This window comes from Corapipo altera, unplaced genomic scaffold, assembly GCF_003945725.1.
Source record: "Corapipo altera isolate COAL_440 unplaced genomic scaffold, ASM394572v1 95, whole genome shotgun sequence".
Lineage (NCBI taxonomy): Eukaryota > Metazoa > Chordata > Aves > Passeriformes > Pipridae > Corapipo > Corapipo altera.
The window spans coordinates 685,675-711,393 of record NW_020884947.1 but is presented as its reverse complement, the minus strand read 5'-3'; the positions used below and the strand labels follow the sequence as shown (position 1 = coordinate 711,393).

The window sequence follows — 25,719 nt, the reverse complement described above, 5'->3', positions numbered from 1 at the left end:
TAAGCAAAGGTTTTGAAGAAATGAAGAAGGGAAATTCTCGTGTATTTTCATTTTTTGTAGGAATGAAAGGGATGGCTGAGGGTTAATACATGATGGTAAATAAATGTGAAGAGCAGTTGAGATAAATAAACGGAAGATCAGGAGGACAGGGTGTTGGTCATATCCAGGTTTATGGCAGAATTCTATTCAGAATCTTACATTCTTCACTAAGTGTTTTTACTGCTGTTACAAATGGAGGGAAAAGGAGGAAAGTGGTGTTAAAGACTCGGAGCAGGAGGCTGCATTATTGAATTTGAGTGGTAGTTGCACTCTATATTCAAGTTACAGCTTCATGGAAAGCTTGAATCTTGTGGATTTGGGTTTTATTGAGACCTTGTTTGCAAGACACAAAGAGAGACAGAGAAATCAATATTATACAGAGTATTTTGGCCATTATTAAGTCCCAGGCAAAGGAGAAACAATGAGGATCATAACCAAGCTCTCAGTGTAATTTTGCGTATTTATTTAAACCTGCAAATATTTTTTACTATTTTTAGCATAAACACATTAAGAGCATAAGGCCTACAATTTTTGTGTATATTTACTTCCTCTCCCTCACTTCATCCTAGGTCGTATTCCAGACAGTCTGAAAAACTGTGTTAACAAAGATCATTTGACTGCAGCTACACATTGGGCCAGCATGGATCCTGGAGTGGTTCATCCAGAGCTTAATGGTGCTGCATACAGGTAAGAGTGCTGAAGATGCAGGAGAAATACCTCCTCAATTCAGATGTAGGTATTCAAGAATGGATAGAAGACCTTCCTATTAATAAATGAAGTGGGTTTGGATTAGACACCAGCTGTATTGTTTTCATAATTGTTGCATTCAGGGGAATAATCTTGTTTTGCTGGTTGAAGTTAGTCATGCTGTGTAAATATGATTCCTCTTATAATCTCTTTTGTTTGGTTAGTATATATGAACTACACACATTTGTTTGTATATTCAAGTAAAACAATTCTGGTCATCTCTGGTGAGCGCAGTGGAAATTTATGTTTCTTTTTGCTGAAGGTAATGATGCAGCAGTAGCTTGCAGATAGACTTTCAGTAATAAACTATTCTTATGTTGGTTTGTGGCCTCCAGACACAAGAGTAACTCAGTATTGAAAACAGTGAAACAGCCTGTGGTGATTATGAAAATATGTTTAAAATAGCGTTTTCTAAATTATATGTTTAATTTTTAAGCAGAAGCATTTGAGGGACTTGATCTGTCTATTCTCAGTCAACTGTGAAAGCAGGTCTTAATAATTAATAGAAGGGGGCAATTTTTTACATTGAATATGCACATTCCTTAGTTACTTTGTTTGCTTGAGTCTCTCTCTGTCCTTTATCCCTAGCAGCTGTTCTAGCAACAGATTTTTCCTAGTAGCCAGCCTCAGACAGTTTTTATTTATGAAAAACATCTGCAGTTTTTTAATCTTCCAGTATGGTATTTACACATAAGTAGGATGAAAGTGGCTGAGAAAGCTACAAACAGATGCTTCCCTTGATGCTTTGAGGGAAGGGACAGTGCAGTCCTTTCGTTATTTTGTCATACCTCTTTATCCTAATTTTTCCCGTCCTTATTTATTCAGCCACCTTATCTTTGCCCTTCTTTAGGAGCACTACGCTGTGCTTTTAATAGGGAGGGGATCCCTGGTTTTGTGTTACTTACTCCATATGGGAATCCAGCTGTGCACAGCTGAGAAGTGAGGCAAAGCTCTTCTGTCCCAGTGACTTGGAACAGTCTCATCAGAAAATGATGGAGAGGTGGTGGGGGAGTGTCAACACCCTCTGCCATAATCCCTTTGTCAGTAACCATAAGTGCACTAAAGGAAAAGCATAACTTGGATTTGGTCAACATGTAACGTGAAGATTTTTTATTTTTGGAAAAAGTACCCATAGCCCCAAATATCTGAAGAAGTGTGGTTTTATTTGCTTAAATGAGGAGTTCAGGCACTTGTGTTCTCCTCCACACAGCCTGTGGTTTCACTGACCCCAGTTTAGAGGAGTGAGGGTATGGCTGAGCGTAATTGGGGCTTAAAGGCAGGTGTTGCTAGACTGGGGGTAATAACTCCAACTCTGTCATGGCAGTTAAGAACAGGGTTCCATGCCCAAATAAAATGAAGGGTTTTGTTCTCATTTTGGGGGTCACAAGTCCAGCAGAAGCAGGCTTCACAGCCAGAAATTAATTTTAACTTAGGAATGTTTTGGGAGTTAATGATTTACAAGGTAAAGACCATATGTATTCAATTTAAGCAGGAAAAACACAGGACTGAATGACTTTTTAAGACATTGTTTTAGTCAGTTTTTTCAATAAAGAAAATTCATTGTAAAATTCTGACTTCACAATTACTTTCAAACACAAAATAAAACTCATTTGGGGAATTTTGAGGCAGACATTAACAGTTATAAAATAAATATTAAAAACTTCTTTTTGCAGAGGTGATAGAATAGTGTTTGAATGTGGGTGAAAGCAGTTATGTGCAATACAAAATATGCAGCACTTGAAGCTCAGGTTTTATGAAGAAATTGGTTTCAATAGCAGTGTTTGCTGATGCTTAATTCCTACCTGGATTAAGTACAGTGTTTGAATTGATTGTTTAAACCAAATTTTTCATCTTTGCTTTGCAGTCCAAGATTATGTTCAGCTAAGTGAGTTCTGGAGTCTTTCACAAGGCAGTATGAAGTTTCAGATGTGGTAATAACTGTATTGTAGTCGTGTAATTGCATTAGAAGATAAGACCTGGGATAATAATTTATATGTTAAAAAATGCAAATAGCTCTTTCGGTGAACTAAAACTAACGAGGCTGTTTTATTCTGGTTATATCATTTACTTGTATTTTGATGTAGGACAGAACTCTCAAATTATCAGATATTATCCCAAGCCAAGAGCATTGAGCATTCGTCAGCTGAATATAATCTAGATCTGAATATTCTGTGGGAAACAAAACCATTTACTGTGCGAAATGCAAGCTGCCCTATCAGCACAAAAGGTCATGCAAACAGGACCTATCCTATGAGTAAAGATTCACAATATTCCTGAGAAGGAATTACTTGTAGTGGTTTTGGTGAAGCAGCATAATATACCTGGGTCTTCTGTTATTACTGTGTGTTTGTTACTGAGCTGCCTGTTAAATAACCCCCTGCCATTTCCTGTGTCACAGAGCAGGCAGGTCAAGGGCAAAGTGAAATTTAACAGCCAGTAAACAGTGATTGTAGCATTTATAGACATGTTGACATATCTTCCTGCCTTCTAACAGGTAGGAGATGAGAAGGCTGGGTGAGGGTCTCAGCAGCCTGGTCTAGAGGAAGGTGTCCCTGCCCATGGCAGTGGGTTGGAATGGGATGATCTTTAAGGTCCCTTCCAACCAAAACCATTCTATGAATAGTATGTATGAATACTGAAGAGGTACTTGGATGAGAAGAGCTGGATTTTGGTAATTCAGAAGTTATTTCGAGTTGAGGGACTTCACTGGTGATTTTCAGACTCTGTAATGCATGATAACAGCACGCACCTAAATTTTTAACCTCTTCTGGGACAGACTCAGTTTCTCACACAGAGCTTCACATAGTTCAGGGTGCTTCTGCACTTTAAAAAACACAGTGGATTAACATAGAAATTAAAGTTGCCTTTCATTGTAATTAAGAATTACAATGTATCTTTCTTCCTAAATTAAGATTACGTGGGGGAAGGGGAAGGAACACTCTAAGTAACAGAGATGTAATTGATCTCTCACTTCTGCTTTTACAAAAATTTAATTCAGTGAACATTTTACCTGGAAAATGTCTTCTTGCTGCCAGAGGAGGAAGATAGGGAGAAACTTCATGAAGTGCTGGAGGGAGTATATTTTCTGGTTAAGAATAGAAAAGCATTAAATAGCAACAAAAGGGAAGGTTATATAGAATAGAAATGCTCGTGGGTAGAGGCTGTTGAGTTTTTGCCTTCCTTTCAGAGATAGGATTTGAACAACAGTGATGATTAAATTGAAAAGAGACAAAAATTACAGAAAGAGAATGGCAAGGCAAAGCTAGGAGTTGTCAAGTAAAATGCAGTTTCTGTAGAGCAGTATGTTTTCTGTGTTTTGGCTGCTGCTACAAACAATTGTAGGGCCTCTTGGCATTACTGAAAATCTGGAGGAAACCTGTACCTGAGGAGAGGTACTGGCAGGTGGAGTCCTGGCTATGATAACTTGGTGTCCAAGGGGAAATTTCATATACAGACTGTGTAGTTTGAACTGCTCAATGTGCTCATGAGGTAACTGCTAATGCTCCTGATTCAGCACTGTCCATTTTCACGAGGGGAAGCTCTGGCTTTTTTTCCTGAGGAAAATGCAATTGCAGAATTTGCACTCTCCTTGATTGCTCCCAGCTCCAGTGTGTTGAAGCTCAGGGAATATGTTATTAGAAAGTAGAGATTATGTTGGGAACAGCTGCTGTGTAGGACTTCTAAATGGAAGTTTATGTCATGTTGTGTTTTGCAAAGCACCTAGAGTAACAGATAAGCTGTTTCAAAATTAAATTAGAGCAAGTCTGACAGTTTTCATAGGAATTGAAGCAAATTTGATTAATAAGATTCAAATGGAGTTACTGAAACAAGCAACTAATTCGATTAGCAACTGCAAATTAATTCTAAGGAACCTCTCTGGAGAAGGAATTAGCATAGGAAGCCCTGTAAATATGTGTACAATTGGGAACAAAGTTATCTGACCTACAGGTGGTGTGATCTGTCACATCCTGGTTATCCATCCCTGATTGTAGTCAGCCTTTTGTAAAGAAACTTTCCCAGGATGACCAGACCAGTGTGTGGTGTCCTCATTGTCCCTGTGCCATGTTGGGTAGCCATGCTGAGCCCCTCTGGCACAGTGTTTGCAAAAAGCACTTCCCATGATGGTTTCTGTGGTGGAATCCAAAAGAACAAGTAAATGTGCTTGCATCCAGCTTTTTTTCTCCTCTGAGTTTTGTGTAAGTTCTGCACTAATTTTCTGTCAGTTTGAGGGGAATTTAGGATTAGCAGCACAAACATCTATTGCCTTAGAAAAGATGCTGTGGAAATGGGGCGAAATTCAGCATTAAACTCTTTATCAGGTGAAAATCAACAGCAGAATAACATGATGTTTGAAGAACCTTGACAAGCCTACAAGTGCCTTTTCTCCCATGCAGCCCTGAGTAAATACTTGTGTAGCAAAAGATGCTGTGAGTGGTAGGTTTGTGTGCTTGGACTTTCAAATGGATAACGCTCCCTTTAGGATGCTTGGGTGAACAGAATAATCATCAGGAGAGAACAAGGGATGGATGTGCAGCTTTGTGATGAGGAGGGGAGGCAAAAGGTCAATGTTAAGTGTCCAGTGTGACATAACTTGCAAACAGGTATTGAGGTATTTGACTAAAAAGAAAACATATTTTTATTAAATTCATGTGTAGCTGTTGTTTATATGCAGCACTGTGAAATGCCAGTGTTCACCAATTACATCTGAACTTTGGGATTGAGGCAGTAGATTTGCAAGACTTTTTTTAGCCTGATGATGTCAGATCCATCATAAAATCAAGCTGAATAATTTTTTTTTGTTGAATTCATAAAATATTTAGGTCTCGGTGTTTTTCCAGATAGAGTAAGAAATCTTTAAAACCATCCACAGTTTTTGTGTTTGCATCTCTCTTGCAGTGCCCCTAAAGCACCTGTCCTGTGTATAACTAGGACTGGTTCTCTTTCAGAAAAGTGCAGTGTCAAGTTTTATGCTGAAGAAGTTACTCAGATTCAATAGGCATCTGAATATCATCTGAGGATTGTGGGAGTATAATTGCTTTTTTGGGGGAGCTATCACAAAGTTAGGACTGCAAGAAATACTTTTTCAAACCACAACAATGAAAATCTAAACCCTTCTACATGAGAATGAAAGAGAAAAAAAACAACCCTGAAGGTCAACTTCAAGAAAAGTCATAGAGAACAGATATTGCACAGACCCAACCAGAATTAATTCTGGTTGAGGTTATGCTTTGAGAAGAGCAATACTTCCAGTTTTTTTCCTTTGCTGTGCTGTCACTCCCACTGTTAAATCTGAAGAAACAATCTAGCAAACCTTTATTTCTCATTCAGGTAAAACACAGCATCTCCTACTTTGTTTATCAGCATCTGCATATGGCATCTCATCTGGAGCTTAACTCCCTGTCTTTGTAGCTGCTCTGAAAACAAAAGAAGCGTCTCTGTAGCTGTAGGAGGAGGCAAGGGTGGGCTTTCGGGTGGGTCACCTCATGGTTTTAATGTGTGCTCCTGTTTTCTCCTCCCAGCAGGTATCCCCCGGGCGTTGTAAGCGTGGCTTCCACTGGCATACCTGCAGCAGTAGAAGGAATAGTCCCCAACCCCATGTCTTTATCACACGGCCTCCCTGCTGTAGCCCACCCGCCCCATGCTCCTTCCCCTGGCCAAACTGTCAAACCAGAAGCCGATAGAGACCACCCAAGCGACCAATTGTAGCCTACGAGAACAGCATTCCCAGCATCGGAGAGCTCAACTTCAGCGTGTGGAAAAACAAAACAACAAGACAAAACCCTGGATTTTGATTAAAGGCAAAAACCATGAACTTACAGGAGGAGACAATTATTGTTTTAGAAACTGGTCCAATATACAGTATAAAAGGAAAAGGTGGGAGACAAAAAAAGAAGATTTGGAAACATTTTTTTCCTCCGTATAAATTGTAGTTTGTCCCTGTCCAGTGGACTGATTCACTGTTTCTGTGTCCTATGGGTTCTTTGTTAAGCAAGAGAAGTTAGTAGTTAATTATATCATGAATGTACTTGTCTGTGTACAGTTTTTAGAACATTAAAAAGGGTTTGTTTGCTTAGCTGTCAACAAGGAAAAACATAAGGGAGGCATTCAACAAACCAATTTTGAGATTAAAAATCCTTTCTTTTATATTTTAAGACATGCCCAAAAATGAGGCAGTTGGCAAACTTCTCAGGACAATGAATTTTTCCCATTTTTCTTTCTACGCCACACAGTGCATTGTTTTTTCTACCTGCTTGTCTTATTTTTTAGAATAATTTAGTAAACAAAAGAAAAAACAGTTTCTCCTAATTTTGGCATGAATTCCCTTATTTCAAAATGAAGACAACCTTGCAAAGAGATTTTGAGGAAAAAAAAAGGTTTTGTATAAACGAGCGTTGTGCTTTTTGTCACCAGTTAAAGTATATATTATTGGTGGTATCTGGAAAAGGCACTAGACTACTGAAAAGTAGCAGCATTTCATTGCCTACATTGATTCCTTCCTGGTAATGTGGTAGGCTAGCAATATTTTTGGTTAAAATCATGTTTGTGACTGTAACCATTTGTATGAATTATTTTGAAGAAATAAAAATCCCAGACAACTATCATATGTGTAAAAATTTTTATTTCTAGTAACTGTTTATTCAACTTTTATTAGGTTTCTTAGCTGTAATTTTTAAACAGATGCTGTCAAGTATTTCATTTCTAGCTTTACTTTGCTCTCTGTTGTTTGTAATACTGTCTTGGAAGCTTGAAAAATAAAAAAAAAAAAGAATTCTTTCCATACCATTTTTCCCTTTACATTTCGTAAATGTTGATCCTTTTTCCTGTGTTTCTAATGGAGTTTGAAATTAAGATGGATTTTGATTTGTACACCGGCATCATCAGCTACAATATGGTAACAGCATTTATGCCACCACTGTGGGCAGAGCAGAGGGAGGTACAACAGCAACACAACAACAATAATAATAATAATAATAAATGTCTTTTGCCGAAGTCCAACATGAGAAGTGTCCATTGTTTTATTTGCTTTTGTGATGATGGAAGTGTGCAGCAGGATGTAATTGTATTTGCTGTATTGCAGGAGTTTGTTTCCCTGAGCACAGGCAGAATGTGTTCAAGGCAGGTTGGATTTCAACTGGATGCTGTTTTGGCCTTTCCTGTGCTCCTGGATAAGATGTCCTTCATCCCTGCACAGTTTAGAAAAGCAAGACAGAACAGTTTAGCTGCTGCAGGAAGGAAATCCATGGTGGGTAAAAATGAACCTGGACATGAACCTCCTCGGTGATGTCTTGTCTGTTTGTTCACTATAAATCTGAACTAATAACGGTGCACATAAGGTTGGTGAGCTGGTTTTATGGGTTCTGTGAAAAGCTACTCTCCCCCATTCCTGCAAGTCTACCGAGCAGCCTCCACCTCTCTTAGGGAACTGGTAGCAGGCTGTGAATTAAGAAAGACTAAAATTTGAGGGTCTGTACCCAAGGAGCACTATAGGAAGTGAAATTTTGTCTCCGTGGAAGAGTGGCAGGTTTTTGCCTTGAACATTTAGAGCTAAAAATGTCATCCATTGCAGCTTACTTGATGGTAAAGCCATTTCTATTCCCTCCATGAAACAAAACAGAAAACAGCCCTAACACTGCAAGCTTTTCCAGCAAAGACACTTCTGAGAGCTTTGTTGCAAAAAACCAAATGCAGTCCCCTGCTGTTGAAGTGGGATTTCATATTTCAATGGCAATTCATATTTTAGGGTTAGGGTTAGCTTTGTCAGGCTGAAGTTGCTTCTTTAACATATGTAAAACAAACCTTTAACATCTGGCTGCAAGGAATCGCTGGCAGTCACATTTGCAAGCAAATCTCCCAAGGAAAACCAAGAGGGTTTGTTTTTCCCTTGCATCAGTCAGTTTGGACACGGCTTATGTAAGTCAGCTTTGTTTCTAGTGGATCGATACACTGATAAACTAGAAATGAAGGCACTGGTACTTATTGTATGCCTTTCTTGGGCTCAGTTCCAGAGCTTTTGAGCCATTGGCACAAGCATTTTCAGGATTTGAGCTCAAAGTCCTGTGCTTACAGGTCTGACAGGGCATTGCCACTGCGGCGGTAACATGTTTAATATTTTTATGCTGCTATTTGAGACATATCTGTTGGTCTGACTGATGGAAAGTAATCCAGTTTCCTGCTTCAGAGAGGAAAGCCATCTAGGCAATGACAAAACTGATGGGTACTGACTTTTGGGTTATGGTCTGAAAAGCTAAATTAAAAAAAAAAAAAGGAATCTAATAAAAAACCCCAAACTTGGAGTAAATGACTAATTGAAAAAGCATCCCACAATAAACAAAGGCCGCTATGCTGGAGTAACCTTCTGTCTTTTATGACTGCTTTTACTGGGTAGTGGAAATGTGATTAGATTTCCTCTCTCTGGTAAAGGATGTTCTAAATAAAGTTTAGACAGAAGAAGGTGCAGTTAGTGGGAAAACACGAAAGTGGTGAAGGTGATGGCAGCAGAGGCCACAGATGATCTGAGGCAGTGCTGAAAGGTGAGAGAGGAGGTTAATCAAAGTGCCTGCCTTGAATACGATTTCCTTTTGTTGGCATTATTTGAATTAGGAGTCTTGGCCAAGGAGGAGGCCAAGTGTGCCAAAACTGCTGCTGGCTGAAAGGCTGTGGGATGGCAGGAGGCTCTGGAGCCTACACGAGATGGTATCGAAGAGTGGGCAGAAAGATGCCAGCTGGGCAAATGCAAAGTCGAGTAGTTGCAAGTCAAAGAAAAACTTGTCAGAAAAAGGATCCATGAGTGTTTTTCCATGGTAGAACTAATGGGTTGCTGCTGTGGGAGGAAGCAGCGTGGTGGCAGATGTGTCTGGCATGGTCTCTGGTAGGTCTGAGAATGAATTAGAGATGCTGCATGGGAGCTGGGGCATTTGCTGGGTAATTTTGGTCAGGCATCTTCAAGAGGTTGAGCTCGAGCTGAAGTCACGGCAGAGATGGGCTCTCAAAATGACTGATGGTGTGCAGGGCTTCTGTGAGAGGAAATCAGAGTTACTTGGCCTTTCCAGCTTGAAGTGAAGGCAGAGCTGGGGAAATAACTGTAAATAGCAAATGCTGGGGGGGAAGGAGAAAAGTTTAAAGAAATCTTGTATATGAGCAGACAGGCTTAAATAGGATGAGGAAGATGTCTCTGTCAGCAGGGAGTCCTGGGATAGGTTTGCAGTTGGGAGTTACTGGGACTTGGTCCTGAAGTCCCTGCAGCTTGGGTTGGGGTCTTGGTTTTGTGTTTGGGTCTTTTTTTTTACTATAACTTTGTTTTTACAATCCAAACTGTGAGAACAGTGTTTAAAGGTCATACAAGATTGCTCTCAAACCAACAACTAGAGGCTTTTTCCATTCAGGATAAAACACTTCAACTTCCTTTTTAACAAGCCTCCAGGCTTTTTCCTTTAATAGGGATTTTTTTTTTTTTTGAGACAAGGTCTTATTTTCTTGGCCAATTTGCACCTCAAATGATTAAGGCTGGCTGTCCAAATGACCATGACTGCTGCAGTCTGGCTGTTCCCAGCTTGCTCCGTGCCTCAGACCAAAGGGTTTTCTCCTTTAATTTTAGTGAATGCTTCAGTAGTGCCTGTGGTTCTGCTTGAAGTAGAAGGCAGCACTGCCAGTACTTCCTTTATTCAGTTCACTCCAACCTTTCTACCTTTTTTAAACTGGAAAAGGAAAAAAGGGAGGAGGGGAGGGAAATGTCATTGGTTTTAAGGGCAGAAAGTAATATTAGATCATTTTGTCTGACCACTTAGTAAAGCTGTTAAATGTGATGTGTCTTCATTGAACTTGATACCATGTTTTGACTAGAGTAAATCTTTCAGAAAGATTTCTAGTATTTATATCAAAATGCCAAGTGATGGGGATTTTTGCTGTTTCCTTTAATAGTTTGTTTAAATGGGGAATATCAGTCACTGTAATTTTTAAACGGCTTTATTTAATTTGGCTTTCCCTGCCTCCAAATTCCAGTTATTGTTTCTTGTTGAACATGAGGTCATGTAGGCTGACTTGAATTTAGTGAGCATGTCACATTTTAGCCAATTTGCCTTTGTACTGAGGTCAGTGACACATCTTCCAGGAAGACTGAACTGTGTTATTCATCTGTTTTCTTTTCCAGTTTCTTTCATTGCTCTGTACATCCTTTCCTTTGTGGCTCTTTACTTTTGCCCTTTGGAATTACATAGTCCAGTATGGTTATCTTCTGCAGATGAAATTACAGGATTTCTGATCTCAGACTTTCAGCTGTTGTCTTCTGAGTAGATTCTCAATGCAGTGGTCCTGCTCTCAGTCTGAGTGCTCTCTTTCATCCCACCCTCTGCATCCTTTGTGCATCTACCTCTTGCAGGATGGCCCCTGTTTGGGTCTCATACCTCATATCAGTCTCTTCGACCCTCAGTATCTGCCTCCTCTTTCTTCCTTGTTTCTTTCTAGCATTCGTGAGACCTGGAATGTTACCTCTAGAATTCTCCTCTTTTTTAGGAGAAAAGTCCTTTGGTCAGTTCTGCTTTCCATCTGTGAGTTTCAGCTCGACACAGACCAGCTGTTCAGCTTTTCAGCTCTCCTTGGCTGACCTCCTTGCACACTACCTTGCTAAACCCGTGTCCTGGATTCAATTTTTTTAATATCCAGTTTGGGGTTTGGGATCACCCAGTTGGTGGGGTTTTTTTAATGCAGTTCCTCATCTGGAGTTTTCTTCCTGTGTTTTCTGTACTACAGAAACAATTAAGGCTCTTCAAATCTGGCCTCAGCACTTTTCTTTGCCTTTACATTTCTGCTCAGAGCCATAAAGGAGCATTTTTTTGAAGGAGTACTGTTTGTTTTTTGGGGGGGGGTGGTTGTGGCAACATCAAGGCCGCCATAAACAGACAAAAGTATGTCCTTGGGATGATTAGAGACATTTGGGACATGCCCAGGGTGATGTGGGTCATTCTCTGACCGTGCCAATCCCTTGAAGACATTTTTTGCTTGCACAGTGTTTATCTGCATATCTATCCCCCTTCTTTCATGTGCTGCCTGAAAAGCATAAGCAGTTTGTTGGAAGCGTTAATGATCGACTCAAGAAATGAACTAAGGAAGTTTAAAAAAACCCAAAATTAAATACTTGAATATGTTTTGAGTTGGAAAGATTTAAAGTAATAAAAAGGAGCAAGGTTATAGCTTGAATTGCCACAAGAACCCTTTGTTACATGTCAAGTTTGATGTATTAGAAGCAGACAATTATGTGTCACTGTGACAGTGCTATTTATTTGTCTGTGCTATGAAAGCAGAGTCCTTGTAGAGTTTGGGAAAAGCTTATGGGGCTGGCTTCTTAGATAAACCCTAAGAGTTAGGGCAGCAAATCAACATCTAAAAATAAATCTGAGGAGGTGACATCTCAGACTTGTGTTTCCAAACCCCTCCAGCCATTTTCAAAGTGTCCCACCCGATGCAATGGGTTGAATTCTCACGCCAGTTGCCTCCAACACAGCTGTTGGCTCCACAGTGTATCCCCCTCCCTGGAAACTCAGTGAGCAGCAGAGCTTAGTCCTCAGCACACCTAAAAGCGTCAGAGTAAATCCCTTTTAAGTCTCCGTTGCTGTTCAGTAGGATTTCTGTTAAGCCCTCAAGTAAAGTTAAGTCTGTGCTGTATTTTACTGTTCTTAAACCACAACAGAAAGAAAATCTGCTGTTGGTATTTTCCAGTAACACATTTGCTGTTATCAGCACCCGTAGTTTCCACGTTGAAAATGGAATCAGGGGGATTTCCAGCTTCTTTTTGATACGAGTTTTTGGTCATTTTGCTGTTTGCTTGCTCATGTTTTTTCAAGGCCCGGTATTTGTGAAATGTTATCATATGATGAATTTATGGTGATAGATTTTTGTCTCTTAAGTTGCAGCCCTTTGTAATTAACTCCAAGGCCATCACTTTCCATTCCAGGCATGAAGTGGGGTGCCTGTCCTTTGAAATGGGTGGCTGAAACGAGGTTTTCAAGAATTCATAACCTGAATAGCTGTAGTTTTCGTTTTCTTTTTTCTTTTTCTCCTGCAGACCAGCCATTTTAAGGTCAGGATACAGCCCTCATATTGCAAGCAGCACAGGTAAGAGATGCAAAACCTGTACTGTGGCTCAAAGCTCATTTTAGAGGTTTTCAACCTCTGTAAATTCAAAGGATAAAGGCACGGTTTATATCATGTAACTAGTAGCTTATTAAATATTTTCCTGTTTTACAGGAAAATAAAAGTCTTAAGTCTGTTGAAAGAGCACACAGCAGAAATGAAATGCCATCCAGAAGAGGTACTTCCGTGTACTGCTCATTGTCCCCTCTCTCTCCAGATACATGCAGGACACTGATGATCCCGCCCCAGAGGACACAGAAGGAGGAAACTTCTCCAACCTACGGTGCTGTTTTTGAAAAAGTGCTTTGATAATCCACATCTGATAATTCACCCCCAATATCTATTACTGTGTGGTTTAAAACTCCAAATGTTGGAAGTGCTCTTAAACAGATGCTTAGGCTCAGCTCCATCAGCCTCTGAACTCCCTTAGGGGACATAGATTCCTGGGCAGAAAGGGCAATGTTTCGTTGTTTGTAATATGCTGGGGGGGGGGGGTTAATGCTTTTTTAAATTGTTCATTCCAGGGGTCTGGACTTCCAGAATTGCCATGTCTGCTCAACCTACTGTAGCCTTTGCCTGGTTGAAGGTGTCAGGGGATAGCAATGGCAGTCTGACCTTTGCAGCAAGTTAAATATATGAAAATGTATTAGAAGAATGCGATGTAATAATTTGCTTTCCCGCCCGACAGCCCTGAGCTCGCGGAGGTGCCGAGCGGCAGCTGCTGCCGCACCGACCCAAACCTTTGGCTTCGGCGAGATGGATGATCTAAGCTTCTTCCATGCCAACCCCTGCATTTTGCAGTGGGAGCGAAGTCAGATGCTGAGCTGTTGCTTTCTCAAATTCCCTTCTCAGAATTCCTTTGTGCTCTCTGTTTCCCGCCAGTGTCGTATCCTGGCTCGGCGGCACCCGGGTGCTGCTGTACACAGAGCTTTGCTCTGCCAAGTTTCAGAACTCCAGGTGACCCGGCCCGTGACTGTTATATATTCTTTATTTTTTTTAATTTCTCCTCACGCCTTCTGCTGTTTCCCTCCGAGACCTGGGAGCTGATGGGCGCTGCGGGTGACAAAGGCACAGGACGCCGGAGGTCCCTCCACGATAGCCACTAGGTGGCAAAACGCACTTTGTGCATCGAAACGACTTGTGAAACCCCCGGGAAAACAGCGGGCTGGGCTCTCCCTGCCGCTGCTCTAAGCTGCCTCTATAAATATTATTTTTATAAGCTATTTTGGCATGTTTAGATACTGTGCATGCAGCATCTTCCCTTCGAAAGTCTGTAAATTCTCCCGCTCTTTTCAAGGTTTAAGCCTCCACAGAGCATTTTGGCAAGAGGTTTTGCCTTCATGTCCCAGAGTCTGAAGAGGATAACTAAACAACCTGGTGAGACTGTTGTAAAGCTGTGTCCGTACAGGCTCAGCTGTTAATCACAGTTCAGGTGTCATTTCCCTTCTTAAATTACAGATGAGACCTGTTCAGGACAGAGGTTCTGTAAATGCTTTCTTTTATTTATAAACAGATAAATAAATATTTGAAGATAATTCCTTCTCCAAAGACTTTGGAGGCACAAACATGAAAAAAGACCCAAAAAACCCAAACAGAGGGCAAACAGACACCCTTGGCATTTTCTGAAGCCTGGGCATAGATTATGCTGTTTGTTATCTTGAGTCTATGAAATTTTGTCCTCTGTGGAATACATCCTTGTGCTTTTGCCTGCTGGAGATGTCTCAAGTTACAGATTTCCATCATGGTGTATTTTTTTTTGTTTTCTCAATAGCTTCTGGGGGCCCTCGCGGGGAAGTTTCCAGTTCCCTCTGTGTGATGACAGCAGCGCTTTTGGCTGGCTCCCTTCAGTCAACTCTCACACATCCAAGCCTGTCCTGCCCTTGTTGTCCTGTTCCCTGACAATACTGTTTGCAGCTGTGTCCCTCTCTGCTCTGCTGATCATACCTAGTTTTGGGTACATCTTCACAGATGCTGGGATGTGAAACTCATCCACTGCACACCTGGGTTCTGGGAAGGCTTCAGTGGCACATTCACTCCATCTCCTTTGGCAGAAGTTTCACTTGGAAAAGCAGAAAATTTGTTTTGCCCCAAAGCAAGGATCTGAAATAGCATGTTTTGGAATGTGGTGGGAACCTCCTGTTCCAGAACCATGAGAAACATGGGCAGTATTTGATTTCTTCTGCTTCTCCATGTCTCTGACAGACTGTACATTAAAGTAAACATGTTGAAATTAGGCACAATAATAATGCCAATAGATCAGGTCTAAGGAAAAAAGGTAGATGTGAAACAGATTTTTGACCAGTCATTTATTAAGAATGGAAGGCTATTGGATTTCTGAATGGAAGACTTTATATAGTGCAATGGAAAATGCAGCATGGTGCTTGTCAATTCAGCACCATGATATTCATGTAGCCACACTGAGCTTTCACAAAGTATCCCAAGGCTGGATTTTGCTAATTCTTGAGTACTTGCCTTCAGAATATTAGTGCTGATATTTGAAGATTTGTGTTCATAGATTCACCTTTAGTTCTTGTGGCTTCAAAGAGTTGTGGCTACTTTAATACTGTGATCCATCAGGTGAAGGTGAGTCTCCCATTGCCCATATCTGGGAGGCAGGAGACTTCATGGTCGGTGGAAGGATAGCTGGAGGCCCAAAGAGCTCTGCTGGGCACTACCCTGATTTCTGAAGAGAAGGCACATGGTACCTAGAGCTCAGCTGATGCTGCCACGGCAGTCCCTTGGCTACCTGGTCTGGTCACACCCAGTGTTACCAGGTCCTGCTTCCATGTGCCACAGCAGGGAGCAGAGCTGCAGTCAGGCCCTTTCCACAGACAATCAGAATATAACTCACTGCATGATAAGAGAAAACAGATATCCCCAGGTGTTTCCTGGGAGATGACAGTTTTCAGCTGTTTTATGTGCACTGACTTCATGGGATATCCTTCAGTTTGCAATAATTTCCTTCAAGGCAAAGGCAAAAAAAAAAAAAAAAAAAAACAAAAAACCAAAAAACCAAACATTCTGATGAAGTAACAACAGATTTTCCAAGTATGTTAAATATATAAAAATGGTGCTGGAATTACATTGGATTGACAGCATGTATTTGTCTTTGATGGACATGAGAAACATAAATAGCAATGTAATATAACCTGCTGGTCCCAGTTTACATCAAGGCTAATGTATTTGTTATTTTATAAAGGGTTAATCAATGATTAACAGGCATTACAATCAATAGTTAATTGATTGTTGTAGACTTAGTTCCCACATGGCTTGCAGCTATCTGTAACATTGCATTTGTGCTGTAACGTATTTATAGCAGTTATTAATCACGCACTAGTGTTTTTTAAATGTTTGCTTTTTATTAGGGGTAACCAAATTTTCAATAGCAGATCAGTGAACTTGAGTTCTTCCTTCACATTAGCAAAAGGGAATGTATAAGAAAGCAGTTAATTTGGCCTTGCTTTCTTTAATTTGAAGAACCCATCAGCTGCATAAATTGGAGGCACTGTCACATTATGAAAGCAATTTTAAGTAAAACACGGCATTTATGGAAGAAGCACTCTTAAAGATTTTTGTAATTACAAATATTTGTACTGTTAAGTGAATTGCACTGAAGTATTTGTTGTTGTTGTTGCTTTATTTCCCTGGAGGACTCTTCGGCTGTGGGAGCTTTGTTATGTTGATAAATGTGCCTGAAAGCTTTATAATGTACTGATGCATTGTAATGATAAATAGAGCTGGTTAAGTAGTAAAGATCAAACACAATTAAACAGACTGTAATATACATCTTGCTGAGCAAGGGAAAACAATAGTGGAATCAGTAGAGATGAATACAGATGGTTTTATCGCACTAAGCAAAAAATATATTCGTGTGCCTACAGAATGAGGAAATTTGGCCTGATGCTTGCATGAACAGACTTATAAAGTGCTTAATCATATATAAAATACCTTTAAGCTATTCAGTGTTTATAATCAGTGGACAGGGCTTTCTCCGACCGCTCGGAGTAATAGAGATGTGCAAGAACCCAGGAGTTAAGTGAATCAGCGCGGCGTGGGATGGCTGGCAGAGGAGCCTGGGCACAGCAGGCAGGGCTCACAGGTCTGCCACAGCAGTAAAATTAACAAAAACACGTTGCACTTGACAAAAAAGATTAGAACAGAATATTGGCAGCGCCTGCTCCTATTGTCCAAAATGTCCTTTCCTAGAACCTTTCCCAGCAGGGAGGCTGGTTCACACTTGGCGAGGCCACAGAGGTTTCACACTTGTTATTGCTTCTTGCTCTTCTAAATACCAGGAGGAAATGTGATTCAGAAGGAGCATGCTGGAAGAGGGAAATACAGCCTTGCATTAATGGAGAGTTACAAAAAGAAACCTTTAACATTGAGACATTGAGAGGGACTGTCATTCAAAATTCAGAGTGGTGCCCACACAACCTGCTTGCAGATTATCCTTGTCCATTCCAACTTTGAATTGCTCTGAAGGGTGTTTTAAGTGAATTTCCTTTGCAGGGGTACCCATAGCCAAGTCAGCACAATAGGAACTTCATAGTTCATTTTGTAGATGCTACAGTGAAATAACTCCTCGAGGAGTTAGAATTAGGCAGGATGTAACAGCCAGAAGAAATACTAATTCTCCTGGATCGAATTTATGTGAGCTCCTACCCTACACACCTGGAATATCATAAGCCATTTAGATTCCTTTGCAGTATCTGGGTATTAGTAAGACTCAAGGGAGTGGCCAAATCCTGCTTCAGTGCTGCCAGCAGTCAAACCCCCAAGCCTTATGCACACTGGTCAATTATTGTGTAAAATCCCCTCCGGTGCCCACCAAGCTCTGCTGTACCACTAGGACTCCCCCAGCATGCAAAAAACCATCCACTCATGACATGGACTGCTGCAAACTTCTCTCCCAAGGATGTACAACATGATACATTCCGGCCAGCAAATGTGTTAGTTCTAATTTGCCGTGTGCTGCTGATTGCTGAAAGCTTTGCACAACCTCCAGGAAGCTGAGTTTATTTAATGAGAAGCAGGGGAGTAGTAAATGCTTCCAACTTCTGGAGCGTGAGAAGGAAAGGAGTGACCAGGGAAGGCGCTGTGGCCCCCTTGCATCTGGCTTCTCACAACCTGAGCTACAGGTGTTGCTCAGTGGAGTCATATAGGAGTTCCCAGGAATATACATGGGAATAGCACTAATTTCTCCACTGTAAAAAAAACTCTACTTCTGCCCCAAGAACTTTGTGTCACTCCACGAAGATATTTAGATGTCCAGCTGCCACTTAGGCATCTAAATACCTTTATAGATTTGGGCTTCGGTCCTAATTCTGTTGCTGGAGTCCATAATGTCACCGGTTTTGCACGGCAGGCACGGGATCGGAATTGACTGTGGAGAGAAGCACAGCCCGGCAGCCACTGGGTCTGATTTAATTGGGTTGGGCTGGTTTATGGTCCCTGGATATACGTATTTTTTCCCTGTTGAAAAACAACGTGTCTGCCAAGGCCGGCAGGAAAGTGGGAGCTGTCTGGAGGTGAAATTGCAGACTGACAGGGACAACCCTGCTCGATGGGAAGTAGACTCCAAAGGGTTTTGTGATGTCTGTCGGTTTATGCCATCTCTTCGTCACTGAGTTTGCAGCCCAAAGATTATTTTGGATGCTTGCCTATTCCCAGAAGCTCCATGTGCTCGGAACAATTTCAGCTCTGCATTAAGACAATAATTATAATCAAATCTCACGCTCCACTGCCTCGGCCAGTCACCTCCATGGAGCAGATGGGAAGGGGGCTCAAATCAGCAAGGGTTTTCCCTCCCAGTGTACAACTGGCCCGATTTCTTCAGAAAGGGCTTTTTTGTTTTTCCCTTTGGCTCCCCTCTACTTTTCTCATGGCATCAGGGACAGGCTGCAGCTGGAAAATTGTGGACAGGGCTGGAAGTGCAGGGAGGGAGAAAGTTATTTTGTCTGCTATCTGCCTGCTGCTCCTTGTTCACACCCCCAGGCTGGGAGCAGGCAGGCAAAGGAAACTGGGTTTTTGGTAGTCCTTCTGCATCTACTGATCTTCAGTGTCAGGTCTGAGATCTTTCCCTGCGCTCAGCCTGGTTGGTTATTCCAAGTCCTGTGTTCCCAGAAAGCTGAGCTCGCAGGATCACAGGATGGGTCAGGTTGGGAGGGACCACAGTGGGTCATCTGGTCCATTCTCCTCACTCAAGCAGGGTCAGTGATCAGAACAACCACCTGCCATGGGTGTTGTGCTGTCCCACCATGGCCGTGAGCACACCAGGAGGCTGCTGCTGGTGTTGCCCATGCCAGGCTGAACTGATTAATTACCTTGAACAGCATAAACACAGGGGCAGACACAATCAGTTCACCAGGGCTGTCCCTTAAAACATCCATCCCTCCAGCTTCCTCTGCAAGTCAGGATTAAGGCCAGATGTGAGTAAGTCTCTTTTGTTGGATGGTCTCTCTGTGCTTTGTCACCTCAGTGTCAGAGACTGAAATGTTTGATGATTTATGCATTCTAGGAGACTTTTGCAGGCTTTTGACTTTTGATGGGCAACTGGGCCCATCCCCCCTCCTCCAGCAGAAGATGTCAAGCCCCGAAAAGGCGGGAAGAGCCGAGGTTGCAGGCTTTTGACTGTTACATTGTACCTCCGATGGCCCATAGGAGCCCATTTTCCCCCCCTGCCTGTCGGGAAAAGGGCGGGAACCAGGCCAGACACAGAAGCTCTTGCGCAGGGCCCAAGGAGAGGTTGGAGGCTTGAGGCATGGCCCGGGACACTGACCATGGATATAATAATTCATAACTTCTTGGGGCGTGGGGGCTTCCCTCCTTCACCCCCGGCGGATCAAGGCCACCACTTCAACTGACAGACATGGAAGCTGCAACCACCAAGTGTCATCGCTGGACCCCGTGGGCGGTGACTATATACATCTGTCCACTCTCAGCTTTTCTTTCCCTTACTCTCCCTTGCTCTTATCCTGCCTTTCTCTCCCCTATGCATTTTCTTCCCCCCCAAAGGTTACCTCTGTGTCACATTGTTGTATGACAGCACCCAAACTGCTAGCATGCCTGTTGATACAGAATTGTTAAAATAAACCTTGCCAGTATATGTTTTCAGACACCAATTATTTAGTGTCGTTTCACTTTAATCCACCACAAAGGAATTATTGATAAAAACCTGAGTTACCCCCCTCCCCTTTTCCTGGGGCGGGTCGTAACACTCAGTCACAAAAGTAGGAGGGTGCCTGCTCAGATCTGGTGCCATTTTGACACCCAAATGATGTGTTAAGTCTTAAGAAAATTATAAAACGAGGAGAAAGGTGTCTTAAAGAAAATTTTCCCAGAATGGGGACAAAGCTGCTGAGTTGACTGGGTGCCTGTTTTAAAACATACACATCCACTGCCTGTTGGGGGGCTTTACTTAACAGCCCAACCTGTGTTGCATCACTGGTTGCTGAGATCCTTGAAATGGAGGAGCACCTCACAATCTCCCTGGGCATTTTGTTTCCACACAGAGCTCCTAAAACAGGCTGGGAGTGGGGACCCTCTGGTTACCAGTGCTGGTCAGACACAGACAGGATAATTAGAGCTCAGTTGCCTGGAGTCAGTGGTGTGAGATTGGCAGGTGCTCTCAGGGCAGTCGAGACACAGCCTTAGGACTGGCTGCGTTCCCTTCATCATCCCCTTGATGAAAAGTCCCAGGGATTTGATGTTTTATTTTATTTTCAGCAATGGTTGATGATATCTCCTTGGTACCATAGCTCTTCTATTTTTTTTTTTTTCATTTTAGCTTATTAGAACAGGAAATTGCCTATAAATGTTATGTGGAATAGCTGCTGAATGTTTAAGTTTTTACTGCTCTCTCATGCTGCATCTTTAGTTCTCACTGATATTTTCCCCCCTACACATTTTTTTTCTTAAAGGCCAATGAGGCTATTTGTGGCTTTCTACATTACAGTAGTTACTGAGGTTGTTGCTGCATCCCATGACTGCGATTAATGAGATATTTGTTCTCTCAGAGGTGATTGTAATGATTGATGTTAAAGTACAAAAATAACCTCTGTTCAGACACTTCCCAGATTTGGGATCTTGACCAAATTTGTGATGGTGTTTTGGATCTGGATCCTTGCCTCATTCACATGGCTGTCTGATTCACAAAAGCACCTCTGGGGAGCATTAAAGAAATGCTTTATCTTTACAGGAGAGGGTCAGGCATCATCCACATGACAGCAGTGGACTGTATCAGTCACTCAAAAGCCCTGACTCGGCAAAACCTTTGCAGACTCTGCAAGACCTTCAGTGGTGAGTATCCCTTTTACAAACCCTCCTGACCACCACAATGCCCAGCCACCAAGGTGACCTCCTCACTCCTGGCTATTTTTGTATCACCCAGGTTGCACCCTGCAATCCCAAATAGGTGACCAGCGAGCTGTGCCTCAGGGATAATAGAATCAAAGAATGGGTTGGGTTGGAAGGGATCTTTAAAGGCCATCTAGTCCAATCCCCCTGCAGTGAGCAGGGACATCTTCAACTAGGTGAGGTTGCTCAGAGCAACAGGATTGATGCAAACACCTCCGAAAGCTGTTTGCATAGGGACCTATAAACCTCTAGCACTGTTGTCTCTCTTGGCTTCATGAGCCAGGAAGTTCTTATGGGATCTCATGGTTATTCCAGTGAGGAGGGGAAAATGATGACACCAGGGAGGAAATCAGCTCTCAGCCAGGGTGGTGGGCACGCTCCTCACTGCTCTTTTCCAGCAAATGATCCCCATACTCATTCACTCTGGGCTGCCTCCTCGTCTCCCCAGTTCCCCCATCATCTCTGTCCTCCTCCTCCTCCTCCTCGTTTTTCATGGACCCAAAGGCTCCACCACATGTGTGCTGTGTGTGTTTGGGGTGCTGCTGCAGGGATGTGGGGAGGTGGCTGAGGCTGGGGTAGCTGTTGCCTCCACGGAGGAGATCAGCTATTTCTTGTTTTGTCTTTAATGGTGTGCAGCAGGCTCACGCTCACGCCCGCGCTTGCAGAAGCAGCTGCCTTGATGAATATTTGCCCAAATCATTACGCTTTCTAGCAGTTAGCCTGCAAAAGGCCCAGCGCCATTTGTATGGTAATGGAAGGCTTTCTCAGAAATGTTTTGGAAGCAATCAGCTAAACTAATAGGATTTTATGTAAACCAATCTCTTTCTTTAGATCAGGGTGGTTGTTTTTTTCTTTTTTTTTTTCCTTTTTTTTCTTGGAGAGGAGGGTAAGAGCTTTTTAATAAATGCAAATTGATATTTCAATGAAAATGGAAATGAGAGGAAAAGTTCATCACCAGGGTAAAATGCTGTGACTTTGCTCCAGCAGCAGCTTCGTGTCTGATTCTCTGCACATTCCCCACCAGCCACAATGAATTTCTGAGGTGCTGAAGCATCGTGCAATGAGAAGAGCTTTCTTCCACCTTCACACTATAAGAAGACATCGTCTAGGTTGATCTTTTCATCACCCCATCAAAACTGTGGTTTCTCTGGTCCTGGGCCTCTGCAGAAGGTCAGAGCAAGTGGCCACAGAGAGGAGGTTGTGGCTGAGGGTGTCAGGCAGTTGTTATTGCTCATTTCTGCTGTGGATCAGCAGCTCTTCTACTCTGTAACTTGAGCTTTCTCTACCTCTCCAACAGGATTTGAGAAAAGTAAAGGATGAGAAGCATTCAGAAATCTGATTTATGTCATGTGCTCAAAGCTCTGCTTTTAAGATAAGTACTTTGCACTGGGAAATTGTTCACTGCATTTGCCTACGACCAAGAAATTTGCTGCAAACCCCAAATCTTTTCTCACTTGGGCCACAGGCAGGGTATCTTTTATGGCCTTGCTGTTGCTTCCCTCACTGGTAAAAGGGCCTGATACGTGACAGCAGACGGTTTGCTTGGAGTGTGAGCTGGTTGGAATTGCTGCAGTCAATAATTTGGCTGTTTTCTTGTTTATATATATATATCTAATTAAATTAAACTCTGATTGATCTGTAGACATGGTGGCACAGCTGGAAGTGCTGTTCATCCAGACTCAGGCCAGCAGGGGTCCAGCATCCAGCAGGGTTTCAGGTGAGAAACTCTCACCCTACGAGGCTGAACCTGAATTTGGAGCAGCAGGGTTTCAGGCTTGTTCATCCTGTGTAGCAAAGGACAACCAGTGCACATGACAGAGAGGCAAGATGTGTCCCTAAGGCTTTGGAGAGCAACCTCCAGCAGCACACGGGCAGAATGAACGTGCCGAGCATTAGCCTGGTGGGACTGTACACCCTGAACCCTGTCACGGGATGCTGTTTGAACTTGTTAGCAGTGTAAAAATGTCAAACAAAGAAGCATGAAGTGGTGTAGTATTCATTTACTGGTGATACCAGCAATGTATGCCAACCTCAAAGGGGAAAGGTAAATATGCCAAGATGCCGCACCATCCCTTGGAAAGTCCCAAACATCCTGGATGGGTGGTAGAGAAAAGTGATTTTCCACCATGCTGGACTTGATGCTGTGGCATGCTGTGACTCTGGGTGCAGCAGCAGCCACAGAAATGGGAGGCAGACTGGTGCCAGGAGGGAGGTGTTTTGATGGGACAGTGGTGGCCGAGGGAAGCACATAGAGTTCAGTGCCTTATCCCACTAACACTGATCTAAACCTGCCTGACCTGCCAGTGGCTTTAGTGGAGTTCATGTGCTGCTACCTGCCAGCTGCACTGTGTGTTGCTTGCAACAGTTTTGTCTGGGAATCAGGTACCCAAAGTCAGCTCTTGGGTACATTTGTAAACCTTCATGAGAGTAAAGACCAGGAATCTGTCCACAGTGCCCTGGTTGTGATGGAAGCTTTAAGAAATGCCTTCCTCCCTCCAACTGCTTCTTCCTGACCCTTCATTTGTGTCAAGACAGCTGTTGATGGTGCTATCCTGTAACCAGACTGCTGAAATGCTTTTGGGTAAAAATTCTTAAAAGAAATAATTTGGGGGGTTTGTTTTTAGCAGGTATCGCTTCAGTGTCAAAGACTGCCACAGCATTCCTCCACAGTAATTCCTCCTTTGAGATAGATTCTCTCAGGACAGAAAGACCTTGCTCAAACTTTGGTCATGTGCAAGAAGACAAGGTCTAGTCAGTGCCTCATGATGCGAAAACAAAATCTGATTTACAAATATGCCTGGTGGGTTGTTGTTAGGCCTACCTGAAAATGTTCAAGTTTTCATCCAATAACTAAATCCAACTTTACAACTAGAAGATTCAAGTCTAAGATATTAAATGAGCATTTATTCAATTATATTTTCATATTTGAAACCATGTGGAACAGTATTAGCAACATCAGAAAAAAGAATGTCTGTTTTTACAGTGTGTGATCTTTTTCAAACCTCCCTGTCTGAAGACTGTCCCAAAAGAGCAAGAGAAAACCATGGTGCTTTGATGTGCCACATTCCTGGTTAGATGCTTTCCAGGTATAATACTGCATTTCCAGGCATTGCAGTTAAGACCGACTAGATTATTAAACTGAATATTTAAATTGTTGCATGGTTTAAACACTTTGTAAGTTTGTCTGGGCTACATTAAGTTTATGTGAGTGAAAAGTCCTTCTTGAATTACACAATTGACTCGTTTTTCCTCCTCTGACATTTCAGTCCACTCCTGGAGATGCATTCACTGGGGCCTTGAAAAGTTTGTTTAAACAATTCATTCTCTGGAAGCTATAATTTTTTGATTTGTAGCATTTATTGAATGCTATAATCTCAGCATTCAATCAAAATACTACTGACATTTCAAAACTGCATCAGATTTTATATCTTCTAAGAGTGAAAATAAAATAAACAGAGTATATCCAGAAACCTACCCTAATACTCACAAGGGATGCTAAAAACAAATTTAAAACCAATCAGAAATGTTGAGTTGAAAATTTCTTTAATGGAAAAAGCAGTTTCTGCAAAAAATAATATTCCAGCTTTGATTGGTGAGATTGAAACAAAATCTTTCACTGTGGTTTGGATCTACCACAATAAAAAAAAACAAATCTCTTTTTACAAATGAATCCAAGCTCTTCCAGGCGTGGCTGCCTGCAGTTTAAGAGTTCGTGCTTCAGTTGTCTGCACTTAGCTGTAGATCAATGCTACTTATAAATGGGGTGTGCCAACAAGGCATGGAAAGACCTGAAAACTCTTCTTCCCACTGCTTCTTCCTTATGTCTCTAATTTCCTGCTCCTGGGAGCTGCCTGTGTGGATGGCAGACATGGGGAGGGAGTTTTCTATCGATCAGCCAGTCTCTGATGGAAACACACGATTGGTTGGTGCTTTGTGCTTTTCACTGTGGCAGGAATTTTAGGGGAAAAGCAGCAACCCTAAGTCTTCCCAATGGAAGAGAGAAGTGAGGAAGAGGTGATGTTCTCCAAATACAGCAAACAGCTTATGCACTAGTAAGGTTTTGCATTTCATAGCAAGTTTTCAAACCTGAACCCAGATATGGTTGTGCTAAAGATCCCCAATAACAGGAACATTGCACTTCTGTGTTGCTCAGAACATCTGTCTTTGAAATGTTGTGATCCTTTTCCTTGATTCAACATCTGTTTGTGTCCTTTTGAATTGTCAGGCTGTTTGACTGTTCCTTGTCTAGTTTGCTCACCTCCCTGGATGGAAGATATCTTTCCTGGTGCAAGATTGTTGCAGGACTGCTGGGATATCCTGAAGTTATTCCTCCAGCTGGGAGGAATCTGTCAGTGCTGCAAAGCCCATACAAAGACTGGCCAGCAGAACCAACTAGAGATGTGAAGCACCCCTTCCTTGCTTCTCCCTGCTAACGGGAAGACATGTGTCACA

The 25,719-nt window shown here is 42.2% G+C and overlaps 1 protein-coding gene across 8 annotated transcripts in view; it reads left to right on the top strand.

Annotated features, from left to right (window-relative positions):
* CTBP1 (C-terminal binding protein 1) overlaps window positions 1-7,569 on the top strand; it is a 238,594-nt gene extending 231,025 nt beyond the window's left edge. For 7 of the 8 annotated variants that reach the window (XM_027662640.1, XM_027662643.1, XM_027662641.1 and 4 more), the window contains 2 exons: window positions 609-726; window positions 6,306-7,569. In XM_027662640.1, coding sequence (XP_027518441.1) covers window positions 609-726; window positions 6,306-6,492 — 305 coding nt within the window. In that variant the 3' untranslated portion in view covers window positions 6,493-7,569. The remainder of the gene's footprint in view (window positions 1-608; window positions 727-6,305) is intronic. The other variant, XM_027662644.1, reaches the window with a different exon arrangement.
* Window positions 7,570-25,719: the final 18,150 nt, after the last annotated feature.